Below are 15,770 nucleotides of genomic sequence, written 5' to 3'. Positions count from 1 at the left end.
ATCTCAAAGATATCAATTTGTGCTCGAGAATGGGGGGCAAAGGCCTGGGAACGAGATGAGCTGCAAGTGGGTAGACGTTTTCCCAAAGTCTGAACTTAATCTTCCTTTGCATGCCTAAAATTTGGCGGACTAACCATCCAGACAATGGTCCATAGCTTTTCTTTCATAATACTGGTAGAGCGTCATATCTTCAAAGTATGTGTCATTGGACACTGGCAATGTACTGGTGTCCACGTCTGACAATTCGCAGTTCTCTGGGAAAAAGGATCTAGAAATTGAGAGGGGAGAGAGAGACATTTGATTTGAGGTTAGTTGGCTTCCTGACTGGTTCTGGGTTCTGATCTGTGATAAATCTAAGACTGACATTTTTGGTGGTTTCCTTCTGCTCCGTCCATTCCACATCTGCGTTTTTTTGTACCTGCGGAAAGGCTTAGACTACGTTACGATTGGTTCTCCAAGTTTTGGGTCCTGTTCGTACTTGGAGAGGAATAACCAAATCGGGCATCCTCAAAGAACACTCTGATTTGGGTCTGTGAGGAACTGGATTGCTGACAATGTTGGAAATGTTGTATTTACATTCTAGTATAAAGTTTTTGAGCAGGTGGTCAATTATGACTTAACCAAATCTTCATTACTAAATAAATTCCACAAGGTCAAAGCAATCCACTTCAATGGAAGATTAAGAAAAAGAGGACAAGTTAATGCTATGTCACAGGACAGATTCACACAGAGAAGTAAACACCGCGTATGATCAGTCATGGGGTATGGTCACAAGGCTTACCCTCTTGGCACTCAGCTGACCGCTGCCCTGAGTGTTCGAAGTAATCGCTGCTGGCATCTGTATCGAAGTGCGAGGGATTGTCCAGTCTGAGATAGGTGTGGGTGTCTTCGTCAGAGAGCTCGCAGTTTTCCCTACTGCTTCCGTACCTAAGGGCATGCTTGAAGGTAAGACCTGTGTTACGCTGTACTGGATGCAGAGTATGTCTCTTTGAGGCGATTAAGTAAAGTGTGATAGAAAAATTCTGGCATACCACTTTGATTGACTGGAGTTTAAGGCCAAGTATAGCGACGAGGGCTGGTATTTGAGGTGTGAATGCTACAAAGAATTTTTAGATGTGGCAAATGGAATATCGGTTTATCTTGTTTGGAAAGCGAAAGAGATGAACAAAGAAACAAATGCAGCAAATTAAGAAGTGTGTGTTCAAATACCAGGCAACATATATGTATGTGGATAGTAAATGAAGAGAGCACATGACAGCTACAAGAAGTGATATGGAACAATTACCATGTTTGATTGAAACATAGTAGAATTGACTTTTTAAAAACAGTGGCTGAATTTACTTAAAACTGATCACAAAAAAAGTTTAAATTAAAGGCTGAAACATAAAAATATGGTGCATAAGTATTATATCACAGACTGCCTATGAAATTTAAGTACTGCAGTATTCTTGCAGTTAACTCATTTTTAGCTTCACAATCTTTTTTTAGTACAATATACAAATGGTTCTATGTTGAGTGATGTTGTTTATAATTAAGCCAGCCTTGTGCTGACACAGGCTCTTACTACTGGAGCAGCTCATAAAATGCCGAGCTTTATTTATGGTCTCAGAAATTGCCCTTGCAGTCGTACGGAAACAGTTCGTCAGTCTATACACACCTGTAGTTGAAGCTGCGACACGTGTACGACCTCTGATTGAGACACTCCCTCTTGCAGTCGCTTAGGGAACTCACGGTCATGTAGTCACGGACGTAGGGCGAGCGCAGCCTCAGACGTGTGCCTACTGGCTCGAAGTTGTCTGAGTCGTAGCATCTGGAGGATGCCAAGCCTCCACTCTGAGACCCGTGCGAACCACCGTAATTGCTGCCGTAGCCACCGCCGTAACTCCCACCGGAGGAGCTGCCAAATGAGGAGCCTGACCCTCCGCCATAAGATGGCGGCCGGCTGTACGGTCTGCCACTGCTACTGCTGCTGCTGCTGCTGCCAAAACCAATGCTGTTGCCTGAAATACCAACGACACTGTTGGCTTCTGAAAGGTAAGAGTTCGCCCAAGACGGGCTCTCGTCAGTAGGCTACTACAGAAGGGTACGCTACGGGACACTTCAGCTCCTCCTGTTGTGTGTTTATGTTGCTGCGGCTGGTGCTACGTGGGAGAGTTTGCGCTCTGTTGTTAAACACACAGTGACTTAGTTACCGTGAATCTGAGTGGCTACAACACTTGAGAGTGCTTTAAAACAAACATTACTTTGTGAGTAACTTTTGCCCGTTAGTTGAGTCACACAGTTGCTATGATCGTCAAGTTGTAACTGTGTTTACGCTACTGTGAGTACAGGTGTTGCTGGGTGAAACACACATTTGAGTGGCTATAGCAGTGTATGTACTATAACAAGAGTTGCTCATGAGCTTTCTTAATTAATTAGTTGAAATATTTACCTAAAACTGTGTATCTTATTCTAAGTTTTCATAAATTTTGGAAAGTCTGTACTGGGAAATGTTGTCAGGGTTTGTCATGTCCTAAGCCTATCCATATATTTATTCTAGTGCGGCAAAGTGTAATGTTTGGAAAATGCCATAAGAATATCTGGATTCTGCTTGAATTTTAAACTTTCAAGAGTTTAAAATCTTATTTTCGAGATTGGGAATGTATGTCATGCTTCCAAATTTGTCGCAAATCATGTAATATACGTACTTTATCTCACCTGAAATGAAAAGGGAAACATCCTAACTCACTTCACTGCAATAAAAAACCAGTTGAACAATGAACAATAGTTGGAGAATGGTTAAAACATCTGATTAACCTAAGTGTGATAATCCTGTGAAAAGTTTTGTGAGTGAGGACCGGGCATAATAGAATGGGTCATATTTTTCGAGGACATGCGAGTGAGGACAAAAAGTTGACGCGTGACCTCTGGAACGCTGAAATAAAAGGTTAGTAGCTCAGTCTAACCCCTAACTATAAAATTAATGTGGGAGCACTAACTACCTTTCTTAACCATTATAAATATCTGTAAGACTGAATTTACTTTTTAGAATCAATGATAAAGTGCAAGTATGAAATAAGGTCTTTGGCAATACACTGTATGATTCACATGTATACACCAAAGAGATTCCTTGATGGAATATAAAAGCGTAGCATTTGAATTCCACAGGCGATAATCAGTTGTAAATGTCCTGCATGAGTAAGAGAACTACGAGGAATCCCCCAAGGAATTAGATGAAACAAAAAGTTGAAGAAACGGTCATTGTCCTGGGTCTTCTTCCAGTGGTTCTCCTTGCATTGGTACCTGAAGATATAGCACTTTCTCCATTAAATCTCTCACTTCTCTGTCATGAAATTCAGCGAAAGATGCAACGAAGTCTCAAATCTTTGTATTGAACATGCTGACGGCATGCAGAGGTTACATGGCTGTCGCAGAAAACGATTTATCATTACATTTTGGCTTGTCATGCAAAAACGGCTGAATGATTGATCGCCATGCACTGTTCTCTCTTTGGTAATGCACATTAGAATCTGAGAACCAGGATGTACATTACTTATATACCTCCTGGAACAAGAGGAATTCCAAATGTATTAGTAAAAAGCATCCATGCAAACAACGGGGTTATTGTACGGAAGCACTCTCATGCGGGCTTATGGGTTAAACGGCACACACTTATAAGGTCAGTCATGCAATTCTGATGATAAATATCAACTAAAAGAATGTCATGCATTTGAAATCGCTTTTCATGGAATTTTTTTTTTTAAAAAGCCAGAATTCTAGTTCATGCTTGTTGGCTGTACCTTCCCCGCTGTCCATGGGGGAGACAGCAGTTCCTCTGGTTGGTCCCGTCGAGTCAGGCTGGCGCTCTCCTCCGAAGGTGCCGGCATTAAATCCGAAACTGCCCTGCTGCTGTCTTCGGCTGTCGAATCCAAAGCTGCTCGTTTGGCGTCCTCCATTGGTACTGGTTTCTCGGAAGTCGGTGCTGATGGGGTTGAAGAGTCCTGGCTGGCCGTCCAGGGCACCGCTCAAGGGACGGAATCTCCTGTCGCTGCTGCTGCCGAAACGGCCGTCGGAGGTTTCGCTTCCTCTGGTGTCGAAGTTGGTGCCAAAGCCTCCACTTCCCCCTCTGGATCCACCGAAACCACTGCTGCTGCTGCTGCTTCCCCTAGAGCCACCAAAACCGCTGCTGGTATCTCTGGAGCCACCAAAACCGTTGCTGGTTTCCCTAGATCCACCAAAACCATTGCTAGTATCTCTGGAGCCACCGAAACCACTGCCACTACTGCCCCTGGATCCCCCAAAACCATTACTGCCACTTCCAGAGCTTCCAAAACTGGTGCTGCTCCCACCACCTCTTGAGTTGCTGAAATTGTTGCTGCTGCCACCACTTCCAAAACTACCTCCTCCGCCATTGCTGCTTCCGAAGCCAGATCCTTCAAAGCTGCTGCTGCCTCCGCCACCTCCTGAGAAGGAGTTACTCGAACTCACTCGAGACCCAGACTCCCCGGCAGAGGCGAACCCACCACTGCCGGAGACCGGTCGGTTAAGGCCCGTTTGCCCGGCGCTCCCTGGACCGGACTCCCTAACGCCTCCCGCGGAGCCGTGATCTGCAGACGCACCGGTTCTGTCCCCGGCCACAGCACCGGCGGAGCTGCTGCCCTCACCCCCTCGGTTCACCACCAGGTTCTCTAACAAGGGCGACCAATACTCGTGAGCGTAAGGATGTGAATCTCTATCGGGACTGCTTGGAAAGGTTATTTGAAACTACAATGAAACCACTAAATGAAACCTCTAAATCTAACACCTGTGATCTACTTTAGTCTAGTTGAAGTATCTTTATACTGGTTCTAGTCAGCTTTTTGGATTTGCTCTGTGTGCAGTAGTACTCTATGTGATACTGTAACATCAAGAATGACTTAAAGGGAAACATTACCTGTAGAGTTTAAGGATAAAAAAGAACCCAAAATAATCCAGATTTGACATGACAATGAAACCATTAAATCTCATACCTGTGGTCTACTTTAGTCTAGCTGAAGTATCTTTACTGGTTCTAGTCAGCTTTTTGGATTTGCTTTGTGCGCAATACTGTAAAGTCAAGAATGGCTTGAAGGGAAACTTTTCCTGTAGAGTTTGGGGATACAGAAGAACCCAGATGACCCAGAACTTGAATAATAATAGTTTGTAATGGAGATAAGAAGCAGAGAGAGACAGGCAACCTCAAGTAGCTCAAGTATGTTGTTACTGACTGGACAATCTTCTACAGCAGAAAGCAGAGACATGAATACTTGAAGTATATGAAGGTATTCAAGGTAAATGTTACATTACTGAAGCCATTTATCCTTGTTATTGATTAGTTTTCAAGCCCAATTGAAAGAGAGCAGTTAAAAGATATTCCTTTTCCCGATAGAGACCAACTCCCAGTTTGTTGAAATATTGTTCTCATTCACATCAGACGATTTTGTAAAAATTTTTAAGGATATCAAACAGTTTGATATCATAACCCTCTTTTGGTGGGGATTACATCGTGTTATAAACTTCAATTTACTTAGCCTGACCAGAATCCCAGGTTAGGATAAAGTCAAATAAGGGAAACACCACCTTTAACAGTCTACTAGGCCGCTATATCATAATAAACCCCCGTTTGTTAAAGCAATCTTGCAAGAACAAGATGTAAAAGATTATAAAAGATTAGTTTGTGGAAGTTAGTCCTCATTTTGAATTCAGGTTCCATTGGTAGTTTGTATTTTAAGCGTACCTAGATTCTATGACTAAACCTTTTCCAATTCTCAGTCGTATTTTATGTTACCAAAATTTTATGTAAATTCTAAATAAAACTTTTGTCAAATTTCAAACAGAATCTATGTCCTTGTTCGTAATTCTACGAGATCCTACAAAACCCTTAGTAGACATTCACTCAGGCTGCCTTGGCGACTCCTTCCTTGAATTTTCGCCTTCCTTGGGAAAGGAAGGGGACACGCACAGTCTTTCTTGTTACAAGCACACACACACATACACACACACACACATCAGGAGCAGAAAAGCTACTCTGTGCTCTGCAAAGCTTCGACGTGATGCAAAGAGCCTTGTGGGACGCTTTCAAAGCTACTTGGGCTTATGTCAGGATCCTTTTTTGGGATGAGAGGAGGGAAAAATGGACTCGTGTTGGGTCTTAGCGTCGCGACAGAAATGGAAGGCAAAGCCCTCTGCTCTCTCTCTCTCTCTCTCTCTCTCTCTCTCTCTCTCTCTCTCTCTCTCTCCGCTACAAGCGAAATGCTCTTGCACGCATGATAAATATCTATAGTCTTGGTAGGATACCTACTTCTGAGTAATGAATTATATTGTCATCTTAGAATTTGAAAGTGTGTGTGTGTGTGTGTGTGCAAGCATGTATGTATGTATGTTTACATACATTCCTCTCTCTATCTCTATCTATCTGTCTTCGCCACAATCGAAATGCTCTTGCACGCATGATAAATATCTATCATCTTGGTAGTATACCTACTTCAAAGTAAAAAATTCTATTGTCATCTTAGAATTTGAAAGTGTGTGCGAGTGTGCAAGCATGTATGTATGTTTATATACATTCTGTATGCATTCCAACCGTATATATATACTAATACTCCATTTGTGTGCAACTACATCGCTTACAATTCAATTGTATTATATATCATCACACTTCTACTTAGCTTAAAACCTTTAGAGAGAACCTGTAAACGTTTTCTGTATATCAAGATTAAATGTGCATCTGGGCTCTGGGGAAAAGATGTACAGATGATCACGTTTCAGTATGCTATTAAGTTAGCATCAGAGTATCAAAGTTCAAGAAACTTAATCTTAAGAATGTTGCTTACCTGTGTTATCCTGAAAGCCTTAGACATGTATCAAGATGCAGTTCCCTTTGGAACAGTTTTGGTAAGGTTTTCATTTTAGTTTAGATCAAAATAACCTGAAGAAATTTATTCTGTATGGAAATATCTTTCTATCTACCTAAGCATATTAAAAGTTAATTTAGGCCTTCAAGTTCATTTTCTTTTCCTTTGAGGCACTTTTGTTTAGGTCTTACTATCCTAGCTGTCTTGATATTTTATCTTTCTCTCATTTGAAGCTGTAAGGTCTCTCCTTGTCTTAGTATTATATTTGTTAAACACTCCTGAGTGCGAAGTATGCCAAAGCAAGTAAGACCATAAACTAGCAAACTTACCCATGAGGTTTTCATAGTAGTCCATTTCATTGTCATACACGAGGTTGCCATTGAGTTGGTCATACTCGGAAAGCTGACACGTCTGATACCTTTCGGAATACATGACACTTCGGCAGGTGAAAGATCTCTCCTCCAGGCACTCGTCAAGACACTCGGCTAAGGTCAGGCGGGAGCGCTCGCGACCTCTGTTTCCTCGAAAACTGGAAGAGAGAGGTTTTGTGAAAGGGGCAGTCGCTTGAAAAAGGCTGATTCATAGCGTAGTAGGTCCAGGCATTGAAGACAGCTTGCATCTCACTTGATAGAGCTTGAAATCTTTAGTAAACAGATGATCTATTCTAGCAGAACTGAAGTTTCAGTGCATTTGAGATGTGTTGGCTAGAATAAATTGAAATCTCAGTAGTTGCAATGACCTGAAAGGTTACAAGATTTGGAGGCATGGCAACTGCATGGGCCTGCAACAGATAGGAACATTGCAACTTTTGCAAAGGACCATAATGCCACAAAAATTGCAGTGGTCTGGAATGTCACATGATTTGCAGTATTGCAGGCTTGCAGGCTTCAGTATCTGCTACAGCTCAGAGCATAGCAACATTTGCAAAAGACTGCATTGTTGCAAAGATTGAAGGGGCCTGGAAAGTTACAAGATCTGATGGAGATGACAATGATGGCAAAAGTAGTAAAATAACCGATGTGGTGAAGGATGATCTGTATGTCTGATATCTACAGACCTACAGAAACTACAGCCTCTGAACAGTCTGTACAGACCTACAGAAACTACAGCCTCTGAACAGTCTGTACAGACCCACAGAGACTACAGCTCTGAACAGTCTGTACAGACCTACAGAAACTACAGTCTCTAACAGTCTGTACAGACCCACAGGAACTGCAGCCTCTGAACAGTGGAATATTGTCAAGCATTGAAATATAATGAACAAGATTGACCATAACTGAAACGTATGGCATAAGATTCTGAGAACCTAAAATAACCTTACCCAGAATTAAGTTGAAGCCTGCTGTTTCTGAAGAGCTGGAATGCCGTTCGGACGTCACGGTACCTTCTCTGGTTCAGCTGCTGGGTGTCAGAATCTTCAAAGACATAATCTCCTTTCACGTTATCTGCAGCAGGAGGAGGGTTAAGATTACCTTTGAGGAGACTGGCTGATGGGGAGTTTCTGTGTTTTCAGTTATGGCTAATCATTTTTATCTTTAATGAGAAAGAATACATTTTCTCATTGGTGTTATTTCTGTGATTGAAAACGTCATCAGATACTGACTCATCTACTGGTCAATGCATGAGCTGTATTGCTGAAGGATCCCAGTATTAAATTAAACCTACACAAAGAAAGAAATAAATTTGCAGTGCTTTAGCTGACTGTTCAGTTAAGTAGAACACTTCAGCTGACTGTTCAGGTTGGTAGAACGCTTATCCAACGGTTCTATTTGGTAGAGTTATCACAAGACTTTCTTAAATTCAGTGCATCCCTCTTCAAACTCACCTCCGTCAATGCAGAGAAGCTCGTAGTACTCATTCTTATCTGAGAGGGACGGCCTCATGTCACCTGGCCTGCTGTAGGAATCCTCGTCAGACAGAACGCAGGTCTTTGTCTGGGCTTCGTATTCAAAGCTCCTGCAGAGGATATCCTCGCCGTCAAGGCACTTGGTCTTGCACTCCTCGTGGGTCATTCCGGTGTGGACAAGGATGTCGTAAGGCCCTCCCAGTTCGCGGTTGGTCTCCTTGACGAACATCAGCTTGTTTTTGGGGCATCTGCGGTCCACTGAGGGTGGAGGAGGTGTTGGGAGATTGAGTTAAGGTATCATTAGTTAAGGTATCATTAGTTGAAGTTAAGGCATATCATTAGTTGAAGCGATGTTTGTCAGATTAAATTCATACTAGATCTGTAATCATAGCCTTAAGGACTTCATCAGTTGAAGCAATGGTTACCAACTTAAACTCATACTAGATAGGGACTTCTTCAGTAGAGGCAATGGTTATCAACTTAAACTCATACTAAATCTGTAATCATATCCTTAAGGACTTCATCAGTTGAAGCGATGGTTACCAACACAAACTCAAACTAGATCTGTAATCACAACCTTGAGGAACTTACCTGACAGACAGGTGTTTTCGAAATAATCGAATCTTGGGTTTGGCTGAAGCTTATGAGGGTGCGTTCTCCTAGTGTAGGCCGAGTGGTAACACCTCTTGTTCTCGTGGTCATACGAACCAGCCCTACAGACCCTGGTGTTGTTGACGTTCTCCTCCGCATATTGACTCAGGCACCTGTTTTGATTGGATACATTAGGTTCTTTTTAAAAATCATTCTCTTGCCAGCTTGTTTTATACTTTCAGTTGCTTCTTCAACTGTTTATTTTATACAGACGATGAATCTTTTGATTGCCCAGAGAATCCCGAGGGTAGTGTAGCCCGAGATATTACTCCAGTTAGCAAAATCAAATGAGTACAAATGAACTCGCCAATATGACTCTGACCCCTTAAAGGGTCACAACCATTTCCTAGAATATACAACAACCCAAACACTTCTGGAAACATAAGGAAAAGCAAAGAGTTCCAGAGAAAGGTGTAGAAAACCCAGCTCTTACTTGTCCTGACACTCCTCGAGGGTCCTCGCTTGGACTATGATCGAGTCGTGAGGCAAGAAGTCCATCTCTCTTATCCTCTCGATGACGTACTTCTGAGTGGGGCACTCTGTCTTGACGGCCGATGCTAATTGGAAGATAAAAAAAAGAAGTAGTTTATATTGTGAAGACTTAGTGCTTAGGTCAAAAGCATTTCTGAAAGGGTAAGGTTTTGTTACAATGTATAAAGCTAGGTCAGGTTACAGCATACACTTAAATTGACTTAAGAGGATCAACAGTTTCGGATGAAGAACCTGTGCAAGAATATTCTTAAATTCTTCAAAAAATATCCAGGTTTAAATGGTGAGCTGTTATTCGAGAATCTATGTCATTTCATAGATGCATCCTAGAAGCTATTGAGTTTCAATGAAGGGCAAAATCCCAAGATCTGACAGAATCGCCCTTTTGACAATTTCATGAAATCTTGATAACTTATACTCCTAGTTGTATGAGGCCATTAACTGAAAAGTGCTTCACACTTAATTGAATGATAAATCTTAATTAGCATTATTTTCCCTGGCTGAATATAATCCCTAGAGTTGGTAGCAAACTCACAATTCGGTTTCTTTCCCTAACCTAAAATTAGATGCTTCAAGTTGTACTAAATCCAAATTTAGTTCCGTATATAAAATCAACTTCTTTCAAGTAACGAGTCAACCCTTTGGCAGCAAATTATACCCATTAATACCCTTAAATGTATTTCTGTAGTTAATATGAGCCTCTTCAAGTATTGTATCAACCCCTGGCTGCAGACCATCCCAAACTCACCTTCATAGCAGACTTCCCTCATGTGGTAACTCCCATTCGACTTCTTGTAGCGGACCTCGTCAAACTGCCCCAGCGGCCTGTAGGTGAGGCACTTGGTCTCCGTGTACTCCAGGTTGAAGTTGTAGCTGCTGAACCTCTTGCCGGGGAAGTAATCGAAGCCTATGCAGGTCGTCGTGATGTCCGTCTCCGAAGTCTTGTCCTTCAGGCAGAGGTCTTCGCATTTGGCCAGGACGTTTCCAGGGATCTCTTTCAGTCTGATCTGTTGAGAAGAGGATGGGGTGGGGTGAGGAGCTGTCCCATGTGAGCTGAAGTAGTCATACTAAGTGGTAATGATGTAAACAGTATAGCTGCTGAGTGGCTACTGTTCCTATGTGAGTTCTTCAATGATAATATTAATTAGAATATACTTAGCAAAGCTTGAATTTCAAGTCAGTGGCCCCTGTGGTTGGCTTGTTCATTGTGAATAGGGTTCATATTCTGAATAATAATAATAATAATAATAATAATAATAATAATAATAATAATAATAAAAATTGGGTTTGAAACTTGAATTTCAAGTCAGTGGCCCCTGTGGGGTGTGGTGGGAGTGTCCCATATGAATATTGTTCATCTTCTGAATAATAATAATGATTAATAATGATAACAATAACAATAATGATAATGACCTGATCAGCTACATTCTTGACAGTATAATGACTGAAAATTCGAAAAAGATGGCAAAAAAAAAAAAAAAAAAAAAATCCAAAAGTAACAGGACCGAAAAATAAGGCCTTACCGAATCGAAGGGCGTGTTCGAAGGGTCCATAACAGTGTCCAGAATCCTCTCGTACCTGATCTGACCTTTCCCATCGTTGCAATCTGGGATGGACGCTGGAATACGCAAAGGAAAAAAGGGGTGTTAACTGTGTATATATATATATATATCTATATACATATATATATATATAGCCATCACAACATAGGTTCCAGAAGGACATCAGCTCACATGATTAATTCATTGAGACGTTTCATGCCCTAAACATTGACCTGATAGGTATAGTCTTTTAGTATTGATAAGTTAGCTTTCTCGTCAAAGAGCTTTACTTCTCTGTGAATTTATATTCTATAGTTTTTTATTTTTATTTTGGTTTAATATTTTTAACCAAATCAGATTTTCACACCAGACTGATGATGTGCCAATGTCTTAGGCACAACACATCTCGATAAATTAATCATCGTGAGCTGTTGTCTTGCTACAACCCCTATTGGAATGTATATAGCTGTCTGCCCACCGTCATTATATATATAAATATATATATATAATATATATATATATATTATATATATATATATATATATACTATATATATTGATATATTAGGACAGAAACAGCTTCTTTTACACCAAGGACAATTCGAATCAGAGATTTATTTTCCCATTTCATAATCGAAAATAAATTCTAGTCTTGGCTCTGACGCCTCGAAAAATATCAAAATTCACTTACCTTCTCTTCGTCCGGAATCACAGAGAAGAAGAAGAAGAAGAAGAAGAAGAAGAAGAAGAAGAAGAAGAAGAAGAAGAAGAAGAAATAATGATTTCTTACCCCTTCCGGCTAGTGGTCAAAGGAAAGAAGTGTGTCGCCAATATTCCCGTTTTCTATGATCCCTTGAGGATCATAGGAGGCTGGCGGACGAGTATTATTCGGTGGCTAGACAGATTTTATCATTCAGATAGTTTTTCGTATTGATTGGTTTCAGTATCTATTGGTGTGCAGGTCTTTCTTCCTCTCTCTCTCTCTCTAAAAAGTCTCTAATCTCCGCGAGACAGTTTTGATTAAAAGGAAACACTATGAATCTGAGAGGAGAAGTATAGTCTCAAAAATCTTGCGCTTAGTATAGCTCTCTCTCTCTCTCTCTCTCTCTCTTTGTGTGGTTACTCTATGGTCATTCCATCCCTCTGCCAGACTCATATTCCCACAAGAAAAACCATAAATTAAAGAAAAAATATATATCCGTCAAAAGAAACTAATTCCAGATTCCCGCGTCGTTGAAAGGGACCAGACAGGAATAATTGAAACGCTATACAGTCTCTCTCTCTCTCTCTCTCTCTCTCTCTCTCTCTCTCTCAGAGGGAGCTCCTTTTTTTAAGGACCCCTAAATTAGATCTCGGCCGGATCCTTTGCCGAGACCTGGACCCAATCAGCCTTGGGAAATTGTCTTCATGAGGTGTGCTTTGATTTCGGGAAGGGAGGGACCTTTACTAACCCCCCCCCCCCTACGCCCCAAACTCCCCCTTAACTTTCTCCTTTCTGTTTTTGGGGCACCCTACCGCTTTGGCCCACCTCCCTCTAACCCCAATTACCTTCTAACCTCCTCTTTTTTTCAAGCATCGTTGTGACTCATTGCCAGATTGTAGGTGTGCCAAATGTCGATTTATTTTTTGTCAGATGATGTTGCTAGGCCCATGCTCGTGTTGCGTACTTATGGCTTCCAGAATTAAAGTGTATTTTGGATTGTTATGTGTGTGCGTGTGTATGTGTGTGTGTGTTTAAAACTATATATTATAGTCAGCAAAGTTGCAGATGGATTTTAACGAAACTTTGTAAAGTATAGGACTATAATTAAAAGCTAATTGCCATTAAATTCTTAGATAAATTCTGGTCTATATACGAACCTAATATATTTTCCACATTTGTGACTGTATTGAGAGTAAGAATACCCTTCATTTGAGAGTTTGAGAACTGAAAAACCCTTCATTTTAAAGCTTTTTATCTAAATCGAACGACAGATATGAAGTTTTAGTGATTGTTTAAACTCAAGAAGAAGAAGAAGAATTCGATTCGACATCATACGGTTACGGATCTCGGTTTGTTTAAATTTCTTCTTCTGCTGAATTTCTCTACGAATTCAGGTCCCTGAATCGACCTCCTGCTCCTTATACGTTACAAAAAACTGTCCCCTCATTACGATCACTTTGTAATTCTCTCTCTCTCTCTCTCTCTCTCTCTCTCTCTCTCTCTCCCTCTCTCGTAGTAGCCATCTTGCTTGGTGAGACGTACCCGCGTGAAGTCAGATTAATCAACAGATATCACAAGTTTATAAAGCGTCTTCTAAGTTAGTTTATCAAGTGTAATACTATAAATCAGAACAAGATGGCAGTAAGTTCCAACTGCGGGAAGAGGTGGCGTAATTTGGCGTGTTTAGCAGATTCGCAATACGATGAGGTAGCAGGAAGGGAACTGGCATTTCTCATCTATGAAATCAGCAACAGTCCTAACCAAAAAGATACAAAAGCATTCATAGATATATTAGAAGGATATAATCCTTCAAACTGGAACAAATCTAATGAAAACATCTTGAAAATAATTGAAGAAGTTCCAAATAAAATCCAAGTGGTCAAGAGACTCATAAAGAAAATATACATAAACCAACATATTCCGACAAAGAAAATGAATAAGGTGAATCTTGTGAATATCCTAATTGATGCATTAGGAAAAAGAATGCCAAAAGCATGCAAACTGTGTAAGGTTTGGTATAGCATAGTCAATCCACAAAACCTAATCAGAAAATGTGCTGCATGCAACATTCCGACCCATCCACAGTGTGCTTGAGGTAATACAAGATTTGAGAAAAGATACAAGAATTTTTTGTTCAAACATGTCTATCATGGATAGACAATGTTATTAAATCAAGATTGAATGTACAAATAGTTGAGGATGAAGAAGAAGAGGAAGAAGAGGAAGAAGAAGAAAAAGAAGAAGAGGAAAAACGGAAGAGAAGTAAACAAAAATGAAATGACAGAAAAAAATAAGGAAAACAAAGAACAAGATAAAAGTATGGATGCAGAGATACTCATTGATACTACATATGAGGCAATAAAGCAGCATACCTACGAAGAAATAAATTACGATATGACAACAGAAAAGCAAATCCCGAAGAGGCTCTACCCAGATCTATACAATGACGGGAAAGAGGAAAAAAATAGACAAGAAAGACAAAATCTGCAACCTTTTGAAAAGAGGGAATTGCAGATTTGGAGAAAGATGTTACTACAAACATCCTAAGATATGTCAAAACTATGAAATATATGGTAAATGTGCATACTTAGATGGATATGGGGATGATTGCAGAGATCTGCATCCAAAATATGTAAAAAACCTAAAAGAAGGAAAAGGATGTAAGTTCGACAAAAAATGCAAATATATGCACCCTGTAGCCATGAATCATAATCAAATAAATAACCAACCAAGTAATAAAATCCAAAATAAGAAAGAAACAAATAAAGAGAGAAATCAAGAATATCAGGTAAAAGAGAAAAGCAAACCACCAATGAGATATGCAGAGGTGTCAGCAAAAAATTTCAAAGCATCAGCTCCGAAATTCTACTCAAGAGATAATAACTGTATTTATTATGCAAGAGGATATTGCAGAAACGGAGAAAATTAATGCAGATTCAGACACAAAATGAATAATTATGATGAAGGAAGATCAAAATATTATGGAAAAGTTTGATTTTTTAATGTCAGAATTTCTGGAAATGAAAAAAGAACAACATACCAGAACAGGAAAGAGACATGGGAAAATCCTTATTACTACCAGTATTAAATGGAGGAGAAAACACGCAAACCATCATAGTGATGAATGCGCAGGGTTTAGTTACGAGTAACTCAAAAAGAAAAATAGAGTACTTAGAAGAACTAACCCAAAATGAAAAGAAAATAGATATAATGAATATAAGTGAAACCTGGTATTCCCAAGAGACTGGGAATGATGATCAAATAAAAGGGTTCCAAACTTATAGATCAGATAGAAAAAATAGGAATCAAGGGGGAACCGCAATATATGGGAAAGACAAAAAACAAGGAAAAATATATGAGAAATATAGTAACTCAGAATGTGAACTAATAGCGGTAGAATTTGAATCTGAAAAATTGATGAACATAGTAATATATAGACCTCCTAATACTAAAGAGTTTGACTTAATAATTGAAAAATTGGATGATATATGTAGAAATCACAAGGACTGGACTATTCTCCTATCTGGTGACTTCAACTTTCCTTTCGTAGAATGGAAAGAACGAATAGGAGATTGTGGTTGTACATATACATATAAAAAAGAGAGTAATAGTAGTGCAGAAGATAAGAGGCAATTTGAAAAGCTATTAGATATGCTACTAGAATACAACATTCAACAAATAAATCACATG

At 40.0% G+C, this 15,770-nt stretch overlaps 1 protein-coding gene across 1 annotated transcript in view; it reads right to left on the bottom strand.

The window, feature by feature from the left end:
* The window catches only part of LOC135203462 (uncharacterized), an 84,702-nt gene that overhangs the window by 23,155 nt on the left and 45,777 nt on the right, over window positions 1-15,770 (bottom strand). The window contains 10 exon segments of the mRNA XM_064233187.1: window positions 782-927; window positions 1,658-2,027; window positions 3,780-4,667; window positions 7,181-7,380; window positions 8,173-8,296; window positions 8,677-8,955; window positions 9,289-9,461; window positions 9,782-9,905; window positions 10,586-10,844; window positions 11,361-11,455. Of these exon segments, the coding sequence (XP_064089257.1) occupies window positions 782-927; window positions 1,658-2,027; window positions 3,780-4,667; window positions 7,181-7,380; window positions 8,173-8,296; window positions 8,677-8,955; window positions 9,289-9,461; window positions 9,782-9,905; window positions 10,586-10,844; window positions 11,361-11,455 (2,658 nt within the window).

This window comes from Macrobrachium nipponense, chromosome 36 (assembly GCF_015104395.2).
Source record: "Macrobrachium nipponense isolate FS-2020 chromosome 36, ASM1510439v2, whole genome shotgun sequence".
NCBI classification, from domain to species: domain Eukaryota; kingdom Metazoa; phylum Arthropoda; class Malacostraca; order Decapoda; family Palaemonidae; genus Macrobrachium; species Macrobrachium nipponense.
The sequence above is the reverse complement of the archived record's forward strand: the minus strand, read 5'-3'. Positions and strand labels throughout refer to the sequence as shown.